The 12,884-nt window shown below is 38.5% G+C and overlaps 1 protein-coding gene and 1 long non-coding RNA gene across 5 annotated transcripts in view; one reads left to right on the top strand and one right to left on the bottom strand.

The window, feature by feature from the left end:
• The window catches only part of CAMSAP2 (calmodulin regulated spectrin associated protein family member 2), a 116,529-nt gene that overhangs the window by 3,448 nt on the left and 100,197 nt on the right, over nucleotides 1–12,884 (bottom strand). For 2 of the 4 annotated variants that reach the window (XM_039227511.1, XM_039227509.1), the window contains 8 exons: nucleotides 10,456–10,535; nucleotides 10,118–10,187; nucleotides 7,533–9,735; nucleotides 4,807–4,943; nucleotides 4,235–4,455; nucleotides 3,029–3,128; nucleotides 2,146–2,261; nucleotides 259–377 (listed from right to left, as the gene is read on the bottom strand). In XM_039227511.1, the coding sequence (XP_039083442.1) occupies nucleotides 259–377; nucleotides 2,146–2,261; nucleotides 3,029–3,128; nucleotides 4,235–4,455; nucleotides 4,807–4,943; nucleotides 7,533–9,735; nucleotides 10,118–10,187; nucleotides 10,456–10,535 (3,046 nt within the window). The remainder of the gene's footprint in view (nucleotides 1–258; nucleotides 378–2,145; nucleotides 2,262–3,028; nucleotides 3,129–4,234; nucleotides 4,456–4,806; nucleotides 4,944–7,532; nucleotides 9,736–10,117; nucleotides 10,188–10,455; nucleotides 10,536–12,884) is intronic. The other 2 variants (XM_039227508.1, XM_039227510.1) reach the window with 1 other exon arrangement.
• The window catches only part of LOC120228883, a 35,457-nt gene that overhangs the window by 12,093 nt on the left and 10,480 nt on the right, over nucleotides 1–12,884 (top strand). Inside the window, exon 2 of the long non-coding RNA XR_005527618.1 lies at nucleotides 2,164–2,268. This is a non-coding gene — a long non-coding RNA (uncharacterized LOC120228883). The remainder of the gene's footprint in view (nucleotides 1–2,163; nucleotides 2,269–12,884) is intronic.

Raw genomic sequence — 12,884 nt, 5'->3', positions numbered from 1 at the left:
GACTCTGGGCAAAAAAAAGAATTTATGATTTTACATCATCATCTAAATCTATCCCAATCTTAATAATTAAGTCTTCAGTTTTCTAGAACTCTATTTGAAAGTGAACTAATTCAATCTAAAATTAACATGTAGTACAGATCTTTTATATGCTGTTGAAATTCTAGGAGGGGATGAAGAGCATTTTCTCTTGGACTGATAGGAAAGACTCTTACAATTTTACAGTGTTGCCAAATCTAATTCTTATGCAAACATGCTTACCTCCAGTATTTTTTTCTTCTGACCTTCATTTACTTTTCCAGCCAAACAGCAATGAGCTAAAGCATTTTGTATTATGTGTTTATTGGATTTTGCACTGGGTTCTTTGTAGAGCTTTGGTCCTGTAGTACAAATTTAGAAGCAAAATAAAAATACCATTCCTATGTGAGACATACTACTATGTTTAAATGATATAATTGTTCCTGTACTGAGGAAACACCGTAACAAAAAAAATCAAATTCTGTGTTTGAAGGCCTCTCCTCTGAGTCCAATCAGAACAGTTTTATCCACACAGGGATATATCTTGAGGCTATTCCCAATGCTGCTCTGGGAGACTAGTGCTGGAAATTAGCTATTGCTCCAGTGGTCACACTGTCTGCTTCACCTTCCACAAGGCTGATAAGGTTATTGGTGAACTTAAAGCAGAATGGATCCATGAGCAATTATACCTTTTCAAAAGATAAGAAAAAGCTTCATCTTTTTCTTCTTCCACATATATTAGTTTTTTAAGCATTTGCTTTCTTTAACCAATGATACTCCTTGGTCTGGAAAGCACAGAAGCACTTTTTGCCATTTTCCTGGAACATTCCTACTATGAAGGGAACTTCCTACTTTGAAGTCTCCTACTTATACTAATTCAACTCCATCCTGGAAGCAAGGTCTGTGCCTTACACTCAGCAGTGAGCTAAGAAACCAGTTTTTTTGGGAGAAAAATGGGCATTTCCCTATTTCTGGGATATAAGTTACTCCGATCATGGCTCATATCAACCTGCCAATGGTTTTACAGCTTGTGTAATTCCTGACAGTGGAGCGGTTCAGAGGCCTACGGCAGGAGCTCGTCCTGCACATCACTGCAGTTCTGCGGCTCTGGGTTTGGAACAGCCCTGGGAAACATGACTGTTAAATGAACCTAACATAGAAGCAGAGGGAAAACCAAGAAAACACTCTCCAATTCCAGGTATTAAAGGCTGTCAAACTGGCCACAGGAGGAAGCCATTAAAAGCCACAGAATAGGGAGGGGGGAAAGCGGCAGAGTGAAGTACACATGGAAAGTGAGCAAGTTCTAGCCTCCTTAGACCTTCGTGGGGCTTCCATTTCCAGTGGATCACCAGCAGACTGGAGGCACTCTCCACTGCCCTCCCCCCTGCATGTCCTCTGCCTTTCCACTTCAGATCTCAGTTTCTTCTCATTTTCTCTCCTGCTGCATTTCTTTAAAAGCATCTTACCTACCTTCTGTTCTTCAGTTTGCTTTTGTTTCAGTAATGCTTGCCCAAACAAAGGCTGGAAGAGGACCTAACAGAGATATGTGAGGCTAGATGCTCTCCTGGGTTCAATGCACTTCTTATCTTTTAGAGCTCCTTAATACTTTTTTTTTAGTAGGCTCTACACCCAACTTGGGGTTGCTCAAACTCACAGCCCCTAGATGAGGGTCACATGCTCTACCGACTGAGTCAGCCAAGTGTCCCCCTTAATATGTTTTAAAGATGAACAGCTCTAGATACCTGAAATCTCAATGTTAGAGAGGCCTTTGTGGATTCTAGCCTTTTCTCAGTACTTAGGACCTATGGATTACCGCTAGAGCCTCTCTTCAGACCCAAGCCACAACACAAAAATGGCCATCATTTTAAAGAAAGTAGAGGGATGAGGTGTAAATGTTATTGCTAATTTTGTTACAAACTGATCTCAGTTCATCTGGGACAAGTCACTATCTCCCTAACTGTATTATTGAAACTGACCTCCCTGAAAGGGACTATCTGCATTCAGTGTTCTTGATCATACTTTCCCATGTCTAGACCAAGAGATGAGCCCATGAAACTTCAGTATAGCCTGTATTTATTCTCATGACTGTGTTAAATTAAAATGTCTCCCTAAAAATGAACAGACACTAACCTGTGTATTCTGTTCCAGAAGCCACTGAAGAAGTTGTTGATGCATTTTCCCAGTCCTTTTCCCCATTTCGACTGCCACAACGACTTGGAGACAAGAAGCCTTCTACAGACTCAGATCTAAGTGGTAAATAAAATATTTTTTATGTCTCAAACAAAAGAAGAACATGTGGGGGCCAGAAGGGTATATGTGAAAGTACCAACCAAAATCAACCTGGAGGCTTAAAAATCAAAAGATGGCATAACTGTCTTACTCCTAGCTATACATCCAGGTGTCTGGACGCAGCAGGCACTCACTCCTTAAGTCCTTGTTGACTGAAAGGATGACTCTTTTCCATATGAAAATCGGCAGTTACTGGATTAGGATGGTAATACAAAGATTAAAACTCAACGCTGAAGCCTGTCACTACAAACGTTGTCTTTTTATGTGGTTTTTATAGTACAATGTAATAAGATAGGATGTTTAGTTTCTAATCTACATCCGCAGAGACAGTGGTACAAAAGAGATCTTTCCTAAGTTAGGCAACCTACTTCAGAAATATTCTAAGGGGAAAAAACTATACTGCATGGGAAATAGGCTAGAGAGGCTGGCACTTACATAAGAGATGTACTATTTCTGCACACTGATTTTATCACAATCATATCAGCAATTACTGTTAATGTTTTATCATTTATAAAAAGTACCTTATCAATGTCAGTAACTAAAATTCTAAAAGATAAATAGCCAAAATGATACTTGTTTATATGTAAATTTCTTTTAATGAAAACACAGAGTCCCAGTCAGCAAAACCAAAAAATTGGTGCTAATGATTCATTCATTATAAAATACAACGTAACTGTGGGAAACATACTCATTCCTATGAAAAATGTTCACATTTTGGATTTACCTTGGAGTCCTCTTGCCTGAATGCACACTCTCGTTATCACCTGTGTTCAGTGATGCCAAAGAAAGGCTAGAGACTGAAAAAACACGATAAATTCGTGATCCTGAATAAAGACAAAATTAGAAATTTAAAAGGAGCAGCTAGAAAAGAGTCTGTTCATTAGAGAACACCAGCACATGAAAACTGAGCTTCTGTAGTTTCTTTTTTTCTTTTAATCTAAGCACATAATATGCTTGCATGCATATATGTACAATTTATTTAAAATTAGCAATGAAAGGGGGCACCTGGGTGGCTCAGTCGGTTAAGCATCTGACTCTTGATTTCACCTCAGGTTGTGATCTCATCATGGTTTTTGCGACTGAGCCCTGTGATGGGGTCTGACCTAACACTGTGGAACCTGCTTGGGATTCTCTCTCTACCCCCACAACCCGCTCATGTGCACACGCACTCTCTCAAAATAAAGAAATAAACATTAAAAAAATAAAATTAGCAATAAACCTACTTTTAAGAAATAACAGTAAAACTAATTGTTGTTAGGATTTATTCCAAAAGGAAGGTGGAAATATGACACTGATACTGTAATCATAAGAAAAATGTTAACAAAAGAGGTCTCTAAACAGACAATGTTCTGTTATTTTCCGTCAATTTTAGAATAACTATGGGGATGCTCTAAAATTCTCCACAGTGTTTAGTTTTAATAAAATATTTTTTTTTTGTAAAATAAATGATTATGTGCGTGGAATTTTAAGAAAAGATACATTCTCTAAGTTCCAAAAATTATAGATTTGGACATTTGACCATTTCTGTCTTAACGGAGGGACTCCTGAACTTTGTTTATATATTCCTTATTATACCAATGTGTTGTTTCTCCATATTTCCATGCACACAGTGTTTATCCTTAAATGTACAAGTATGGAAAGGCTAGCTAATAATTCAGAGAGATTACATCTGAGGGCAGAGTCCCCTACTAGGTTAGTACTTAATTGCATATTTCGGCATTCACATTTGTTCTATTGAATATATGCATGCACACATAACACATCAAGTCATTAAAAACTACATTTGCTCATTTTGGTTTTCCAAAGAAGAGCATGCATCATCTCAAATGGTGCATCCAATTAAGCATACCAAAGCACAGTTGAGTTAGTACGACAGAGCAGGCTGGTGTTTTTTTTTTATGAACAGACTCTTCATGGTAAGCTGTGTTACCTGGAGGACCTTTTATTGGTGTTTTAGGAGATTCAATATGGTCTCTGTGGATAGATTTGGGACGCTGTTTTTTTTGTTTTGCTATTTGAGGACGGGGTTTAATTACTGTATCCATGTCTTCCATTAGCTTCAGTTGTTTTCGCCTCATGTATTCTTGTCTGATAAATTCCCTGCGCGCTCTCTCGTCTTCCTTCTTCTGGCGCTCTTCCTCAGTTTTACGCCTAAGAAACCAAATGGTTAAATTTCTTACTCTGCATACTAAAGAAACCAGACATTGGAGAGTATGTGGTGTGAGAAAGGAGAATTGTTATATTTCAGCACCTATGGAAAAAATGGTTTGGTTAAAATATACTTGAGATAATTTAGATCATTAAAATATGCATAAACATACCATTAGTAAGTGCTTTAAAAAATATGTTGATATGTAAAAACCCATGAAGTTATTTTAAATTAAGGTTTCTGGAGAACTTTACTGCCTTAAACTTAAGATAAAATTATATAAGCAACCAATACTTTATGAACATAAAGTAGCTTCTAAAAAGCACCAGAAATAAGCATCAGTTGTCTGTTACCTCGTCTCTTCTTTCTTATGCTCCATTTCCGCTTCCAGCTGTTGCTTCCGAAGCTGAGTCTCCTTCTCCCTCCGTAGTCGCTTCTCCAACAAAGCTGCCCGTTTCATTGCCATATCATTTTCTGCTTTTTGATCATCCTAAGTAGGAATTTCATTGAAAAACGTGAAATGCTGTAGGCACCTGTATTCTCATTTTCAACTGTGGTCACATTTATAACTGAAAATATGAACTATCTATCATCCTTATTCCAACCCCACCATATATGGACACATTCTAGAAATTAATTAAACTTAATTACATGTTTTCTACACCTATGAAGTTCACAAAGAACAACCATAAAAAGGAAATAAAGACAGGATTTTTTGGACCCTAATAAAGTTTCCCCTCAGTTTTTTAAAACTGCATTAAAATTGGGGCGCCTGGCTGGCTCAGTTGGAAGGGCATGTGACTCTTGATCTCAGGGTAGTGAGTCTGAGCAGTCCCACATTTAAAATCTTTAAAAAAATAGTATTAAAATTTTATTTAAAATACATGCTCGATAAAGAAAACTCAAGTACCAAAAAATTAACTATACAGTTCTATCATATAAATGATGGGATAGAAATGAAGGTACAGATGTGCTGCCCGTTTGACACTAAGGCATTTTCTCCCCTTTGTGTTCCTTTCTCTGCAAGGAACAGGGATAGCAAGGGTCTCTAAAATTAGTAAACTCTATCTATTCAATTAAAAAGTAGTCATTTTACATGGTTAAGAGACAAAATATGACTTACATTCAAATTTCTGAACATTAAAAGGGTAATCACCCTGAGATCAACTTTAAAATAAGTTATAAATTTCTAATATTAAATAACCAAAAGTACAACTAACAATTGTAATCATTTCAATATTCTAGCATTCTTATTCCAGTAGGATTGCCATTTCAATTTAAAATGCTTTTTTAAAAATTTTCTTTTAATGTTTATTTTTTTGAAAAAATTTTTAATGTTTATTATTATTGAGACAGAGAGAAACACAATATGAGTGGGGGAGGGAAAGAGAGAGAGGGAGACACAGAATCTGAAGCAGGCTCCAGGGTCTGAGCTGTCAGCATAGAGCCCCACATAGGGGTTGAACCCATGGACCAGGAGATCATGACCTGAGCTGAAGTCAGATGCTTAACTGACTGAGCCACCCAGGCAGCCCTCATTTTAAAATCTTAATTATAAACCAATGCTATTGGGTATTGTCTTTTTTTTTCTGTATTCCACACTGCGGAGCTATATAGGACCAGAGATGATCAGAAATACATTATTAGTCCTATAGTTAAACAACCATAAGGACCACATTCACGTGTTTCTGATTAAAAAATACATATTCTTTCCTATAGGTAATTTGGAAAATACAGGATAACATAAAGATGAAGAAAATGGATGATAATTAGAAAAATGTTAAAACATTTCTAGACTTTTCTTATTTTTCTAATACCTACGATAAATTTTAGTATCTTCACCATCAAGAGATGATATCATTCAATATTTGTGTTAAGATGACCATAGTATGTTAAATCCAATATCAAGATTAAGATTAGGAGTCATATGCTTGAACTTTATCCAGTGCTTTTAAAGGAGCTATTTCAATGATAACTGTTCAAACTATGTATGTTGTTTTTAAGTGTTTCGCCTTGGGGTGTCGGGGTGGCTCAGTTGTTAAGCATCTGACTTCAGGTCAGGTCATGATCTCACAGTTCGTGAGTTTGAGTCCCACATCAGGTGAGCTCCAGCCCCCTCTCTGGGTGAACACAAGCCCCAGGTGAGCCCCACTTCTCTCTCTGCCCTTGCTCACTTGCACTCTCTCTCAAAAAAAAAAAAATTCACCTTGAAAGATTGGTCAAATTTTTTAAAAGACTTTTTCTTTTAAAGTTTGTTTATGGGGTGCCTGGGTGGCTCAGTCAGTTGAGCGCCCGACTTCGGCTCAGGTCATGATCTCACGATTCGTGGGTTCGAGCCCCGCGTCGGGCTCTGTGCTCAGAGCCTGGAGCCTGCTTCACATTCTGTGTCTCCCTCTCTCTCTGACCCTCCCCTGCTCACACTGTCTCTCTCTCTCTCAGAAACAAAAACATTTTAAAAAAATTAAAAAAAAACGTAGTTTATTTATTTTGAGAGAGAGAGTAAGTAGCAGGGTAGGGTCTAAGAGAGAATCCCAAGCAGGCTCTGCACTGTCAGCTCAGAGCCTGATGTGGGACTCAAACCCATGTACCGTGAGAACATGACCTGAGCTGCAACCAAGAGGAGGATGCCCAACCAACTGAGCCACCCAGGTGCCCCCATATAGATATACATATATATACATTTTTTTTTTAAAGATTTTTAAGAAACAAAACATAAGGAAAGATTGTAAAAATTTGAAAACTGTAACGAAACAAAAAATATACTTACATACAATGCAAGGTTATGCACTTTTCACAAACTGGCAGTTGAAAAACTCTTTGAAGAAATCCAAATAGTTTAACGTTTTTTAAAAAGCTTTTGTGAAAGTGAGCGAGAGAGGCAGAGGAGCAAGACCAGCGTGTATCTAAACCTGTCTGGTGGTTGTGGTGAGAGGAGGCCTGTTCACTGTGCTTTAATGTTACTAGGGTCCACCAAGGGGAGCCCCAAAGTTTATTTCAGGGTTAATGGCAGCAAAAGGGATGACAACAAAAGCTACATTCATCTCACGGCTATGCCTAAAACTAGGAAGATCAGTATTACCTTAAAAAAGAATCCACAGCATACTTTCTGGTCATCATCAAATTGTTCCTTATCACTTTCTCCATCATACTTTTCAACAGATACATCAGCCTTTTCAGGAGGTTTCAGATCTGAGAGGGAAACTTCAATCAGATTAACATTTTTAGGAGCAGCAGGTGGGAAAACAGGTTTAGGAGGAGGCTCTGAGGGTTGGTTCAGCTGGTCCTCATTTGGTGTCAGGCGTACAGTCTCTGTGATAGGCTGCGACAGGACTTCAGAAACTGTGGACTCAAGAGGCTTGATCTTCTTTTCTTCCGGGTTATGTACATGTTCTCCCATGGTCCCTCTGGGTTCTAATTCCTCCTTTTTAACTTCTTCCTTAGGTTTAGATTCCTTTAACTGAGGTTCTCCATCATCCCCAAAACACACAAATGACCTAGTCTGAATAGGAACTTGACTTGGTGAAAACCTCCGTAACCGAGGGAGACTATCCACAGACCGAGGGGGTGTCAGTGTTCGATTCAAAGGTGTTATTTTTAATTCATTTGGCCTAGGAGTCCTTTGATTCTTAACAGAAAAAGATGTGCTCTTCCTGTTGGAAGACTGTGGAGATGGATGGGTAGGACGGGGGGAGTCTGACGAAAAGGGTGCAATGGTTGATGACAGGCCTGCCTGCCTGGAAGGTTTAAAATCTCGAATCTGTTTTTGTGGAGAGGGCTGAGGAGGTGAAATCACCCAGGACTGCTGCTCCCTCATCTGCATCAACATCTCCTGCTGAAGGGACAAGCGCTGCATTTCTTGTTGGAGAAAATGCAGAGAGGAATTTAACTTTTCAATGGACTTCGTATATTCTAAGATCTCGCCTTCATTTAAAGTTTCCTCCGAGGGGCTTGCCAGGTTCCACTGCTTCTCTGGATCAACGGGTGTGGTTGGAGACTTTAGCCATTTTGCTTGAGGATTCTCCATGCTTTCTTTTATATCTGCCAGAGACTTACTCCTCTGTCCATTAGCCTTTTGCAGATCCTTTTCTTTTGCTCGATCAGTATATACTTTCTCATCTTCTGCACCGGCTGCTTCCTCTCGAAGAGGGGAAATCCCTTCCCCTTTCTTTTTCACGACAGTAAGAAATGCCGTCCTTCCCATTTTCTGCCTCTGTTTAGTAAAAGCAGCCTCCATTTTCTTCTTCTGGGCTTCTATAGCACGTCTCTTTTCTTCAAGTTTCATCCTGAGATGCACCATTTCAGAGGCCAACAGCTGGGTAGTGTCCCGTCCTTGTGCAAGGCCTGTTTCTTCTGGAATTTGTCCCCAAGCAACCACGTGAGGGATGTTAAGTTCAGAGCCCTCTGGTGTAGTTTTCTGAGAACTGCTTCCGCTACTTTTTCCATCAGTATGATTCAGTTTCCTGAATTTCTGTTCAGCAAAGCTGGTCATTTTAACGCCAGAACTAGAAGAAGCACTGCTACCTGGCTGAGACTTGGTACTTACGGTACTCGGACAAGGACTCAGAGCTTCTCTGGGGTTGCAGGTTCGAATATCATAATCCTGAAGAAATTTAGATGCGTCATCCATGTCAGAGTCTAAGCTTACAGTATAATCTCTCAAAGAAGAATCTTCATCCATAGTTTCAGGGATGTCTTCTGAAGGAACATGAATTCCAGTGTCTACCTCAGTATTATCAGTTATGGGACTCAAGGCACCTTTTGTATCAGTTATGTTATCAGGACTAGACTGATTTAGCTTGATGTTTGAATTTAGGATACTCATTTCCTGGTTATGAAGAAAGAAGCCATTAGCAATCTGGTCTGGCTGAGATGTATGGGGAGATTTTTCAGTATCATGAATTATTTGTAATGCTTCTTCAATGCTTGGTGTCTCAATCGGATTGCCAAACTCATCTAGAAGTACTCTATTTTGTAAAGCTCCGTTTGGAAGCTTGTAATGAATATTCTCATTAGAATTAAGTTCATTTGTATTACGGGGCATGTAAGATCTGAGGTCACTGTGAGAGTCTATATTAAGTTCTTCTTCAATGCTTTCTGCTTCCTCTTCTCCATTTACTGGCTTGAAGGACAAATTTTTCCTAATATTTTTAGATAGACGATTATTGTTCAGAGTAAGTCCTTCATTACTAATAGAACGAGTGATTCCTCGATTTGGAGTGGATCTGTGTACAGTATTTTCTTTATCAAAAGAAATATCAAATGAAACTCCATGCACTGATGATCTAAAAAACATTTAAAAGAGAAAATCCTTATAAACACTCCCAGAAATGATTTGATAATCCTTTAATAATTACTTGAAATTAATTTCCTTTCTGTTCTCATTTCTCATAATCCTACTGTCCTCAAAGTAAGCCCAGGGCTCCCAGGCTACCTTTAACAAATTGAGCTCCATTTGCTATACTGTCCTTTTCAGAGTTAGGTATTAATTAAAACTTTACTGCAACTTGGTTATCAACAAAATAGAATTAGCATTTCTTTCTCTTTTTTTTAATTACCAAAGTATAGTTGACAATGTTATATTAGTTGCAGGTACACAATATAGCAATTCAGTAAACTGCATTTATTGATAATGTGAATATACTAAAAATAATTCCTTTTGTTTACCTTTTCTCTTTGGGCCATGTCCCTATGAAACCATCAACGTAGGACATAGATGAAGACCTTCTAATTCCTCCTTCAAATGCAAAATAGAAAAAGTCATTGAAAGTATGTAAAAATTTTTAACTTATAGCAACTTAACAGATTTCAAATATCTGCAGATTAATAGCACTAAAAAGTATTAGTGAAATAGAGGTCGTTTTATTAAGAAAAGTACAGAGAAACAGATCAACCTATTAGTGTGTATATAACACTTTTCAAAAAAAAAAAAAAGACTGGATATTTTTATTTACATTTATTCTCAATCATTTCCCAGTTAACCGAGGCTTTTTCAAAACTATTACCTGAGGCTGAAGAATGAGCTTGGGGGTGTGAATGTCTAGAAGGCAAATGATGAGAGTGTGTAAATGCAGCTCCTTCCCCACTGCAATGTAAAATAAATTAAAAACATTTCAACATGTTTTAGTTCTTCTATATAAACTTTGCATAAAATGGCTGAAATTAGAAACATCATCTCTTACACTTCATCCTAAATAAAAAAATATTATTTAAATGAAAAATAGCTGTACATATATGTATCTGTATTTTATCTCTTTTAGTCAAAGAGCCTGAAGTATTTTCATACACACCTCAGTGTCCTTGTGAGATAAGATATGGCATATTATTTTCAATTTACAAACAGAAAAACTGAGAAATGAAGTTAAATGAAAGTCATCAGTTTGAACTACTTTGGTCAAATTTAAATCTCTAGAAACTACATGTATAATAAACCCTTGTAAAAGATCCTGGCACCCTCCCTGCTCACAGACCTGCGTCTGTTCATTTCTAACAATCATATCAAAACGAATACTGTGAGCTGCACCTTGAAGACTTCAATGCCTATAAAAATGTGAAGCTTTCCTGTTATTTCTTCTTATTTAATTCCACCCTATTTGAATTAACTCAGGGGATTAAGTAGTCTAGTTCTCAAATTAATAATGACATTTGGCTCCAATTTAGATTTTCTCCACGTTTCCAGTCTGTCATAGCCTATCATGTGGTCAATTGAAGAAGTGAAGCATTCGCACCTCCAATCAGTTGAGAATAAATTGGGGAACAGGCTGTCTGTAGTGACTTCTGTAGATCCCTCAAATCCCATTATCTTTTGGCTATTGTAAACTGAGAAGATGCACTAGTCAACCAAAAAATTCAAAAGTAAACAACAGTGAATCAGTGAGCCCTTCTAAAGGCAACACCACCTGAAGAACTGGCATTCTCTCCAAGGCAGATGTTTCTCTGCTTCCCTGTGCCTCTTTCCCCTAAACTGCGTACCACATTTTCTCTTAGTTTTGTCTGTAATCATTTGTTAGGTCTATCAGGGAATATTCAACTGCTGCCTGTCATGTTTGTTTGTTACCCCTCCCTCTACAATCACTGCCCCAGTTTCTACTCTCCCTTACATCTATGATGGGATGCTAATCCTGAATATATACAAGTTAGTAATTAAAATATATTCACTCTTCTCCAAATAATGGTCAAAGTGTCTTAAATTCCTATTACTTGTCTCACTTGCACATCTGGATAGAGAATTTTGATCTGGTGTAACTGCTGAGCAGGTTAGTAGTCAAGTGTGTGGAGTAGCTGCTACAAATGACTTCTGCTTTTCCAGTCTTCTTCCTTTGTTTTTATCCCCCTCATAACCTCATTATTTAGAGGCAGTCACATTTGTACATATAACTGCATTATTCTCAGAAAGAGTAGAAACTTTCGACTCTTTCCTGAAAAGCTATTTATGTATTATTTAAGGGAGTTGAGCGAGCATGCAGGCAGGGGAGAGGGGCAGAGAGAAAGAGAGAATCTTAAGCAGGCTCCATGCTGAGCCTGGAGCCCAACACGGGAGCTTTATCCTATGACCCTGGGATCATGACTTGAGTTGAAATCAAGAGTTGGACGCTTAACACTACTAGGAATTTACCCAAGGGATATAGGAATGCTGATACATAGGAGCACATGTTCCCCAATGTTCACAGCAGCACTCTCAACAATAGCCAAAACATGGAAAGAGCCTAAGTGTCCATCAATGGACGAATGGATCAAGAAGATGTGGTTTATCCGTATGATGGAATACTACATGGCAATGAGAAAGAATGAAATCTGGCCATGTGTAGCATCTTGGATGGACCTTGAGGGTGTTATGCTGAGTGAAATAAGTCAGGCAGAGAAGGACATATATCATATGTTTGCATGTATAGGAGGATTAGGAGGAACTTAATGGAGGACCGTGGGGGAGAAGAAGGAGGGAAACAGTGGGGGAGAGGGAGAGAGGCAATGAGACTCTTGAATGCTGAGAACACACTGAGGACTGATGGATGTGGGGGGGGGGAGGGGGGAGGGGCATGGAGGAGGGCACTTGTGGGGATGAGCACTGGGTGTTATGTGGAAACCAACTTGACAATCAACTGTTTGAAAAATAAATAAAAAGCAAAAAAAAAAAAAGGAGTTGGACGCTTAAACAACTGAGCCACCCAGGTGCCCCTCCTTCCTGAAAAATTCTACAACGGGACAACACCAGTGGACCACATGGAGACTTAACGGAAGCCAGAGGATTACTAGGATCCTAGACTGACAGCTACACAGTATGTCTTCAAGGAAAAGAATTTAGACTTCCGTCTGCAGGAAAAATGAGTAAGGGCAGCCACTCAGCTTATCTGAGAAACAGAAAAGAGAGGAGTCTTCCAGAGGGCCTTAAGACATTTTCCAGTGTCAGAAATGTGAAGAGTGTCCAACTCAGTTT

Source organism: Hyaena hyaena, unplaced genomic scaffold (genome assembly GCF_003009895.1).
Source record: "Hyaena hyaena isolate Hyena2069 unplaced genomic scaffold, ASM300989v1 scaffold_28, whole genome shotgun sequence".
NCBI lineage: Eukaryota > Metazoa > Chordata > Mammalia > Carnivora > Hyaenidae > Hyaena > Hyaena hyaena.
The sequence above is the reverse complement of the archived record's forward strand: the minus strand, read 5'-3'. Positions and strand labels throughout refer to the sequence as shown.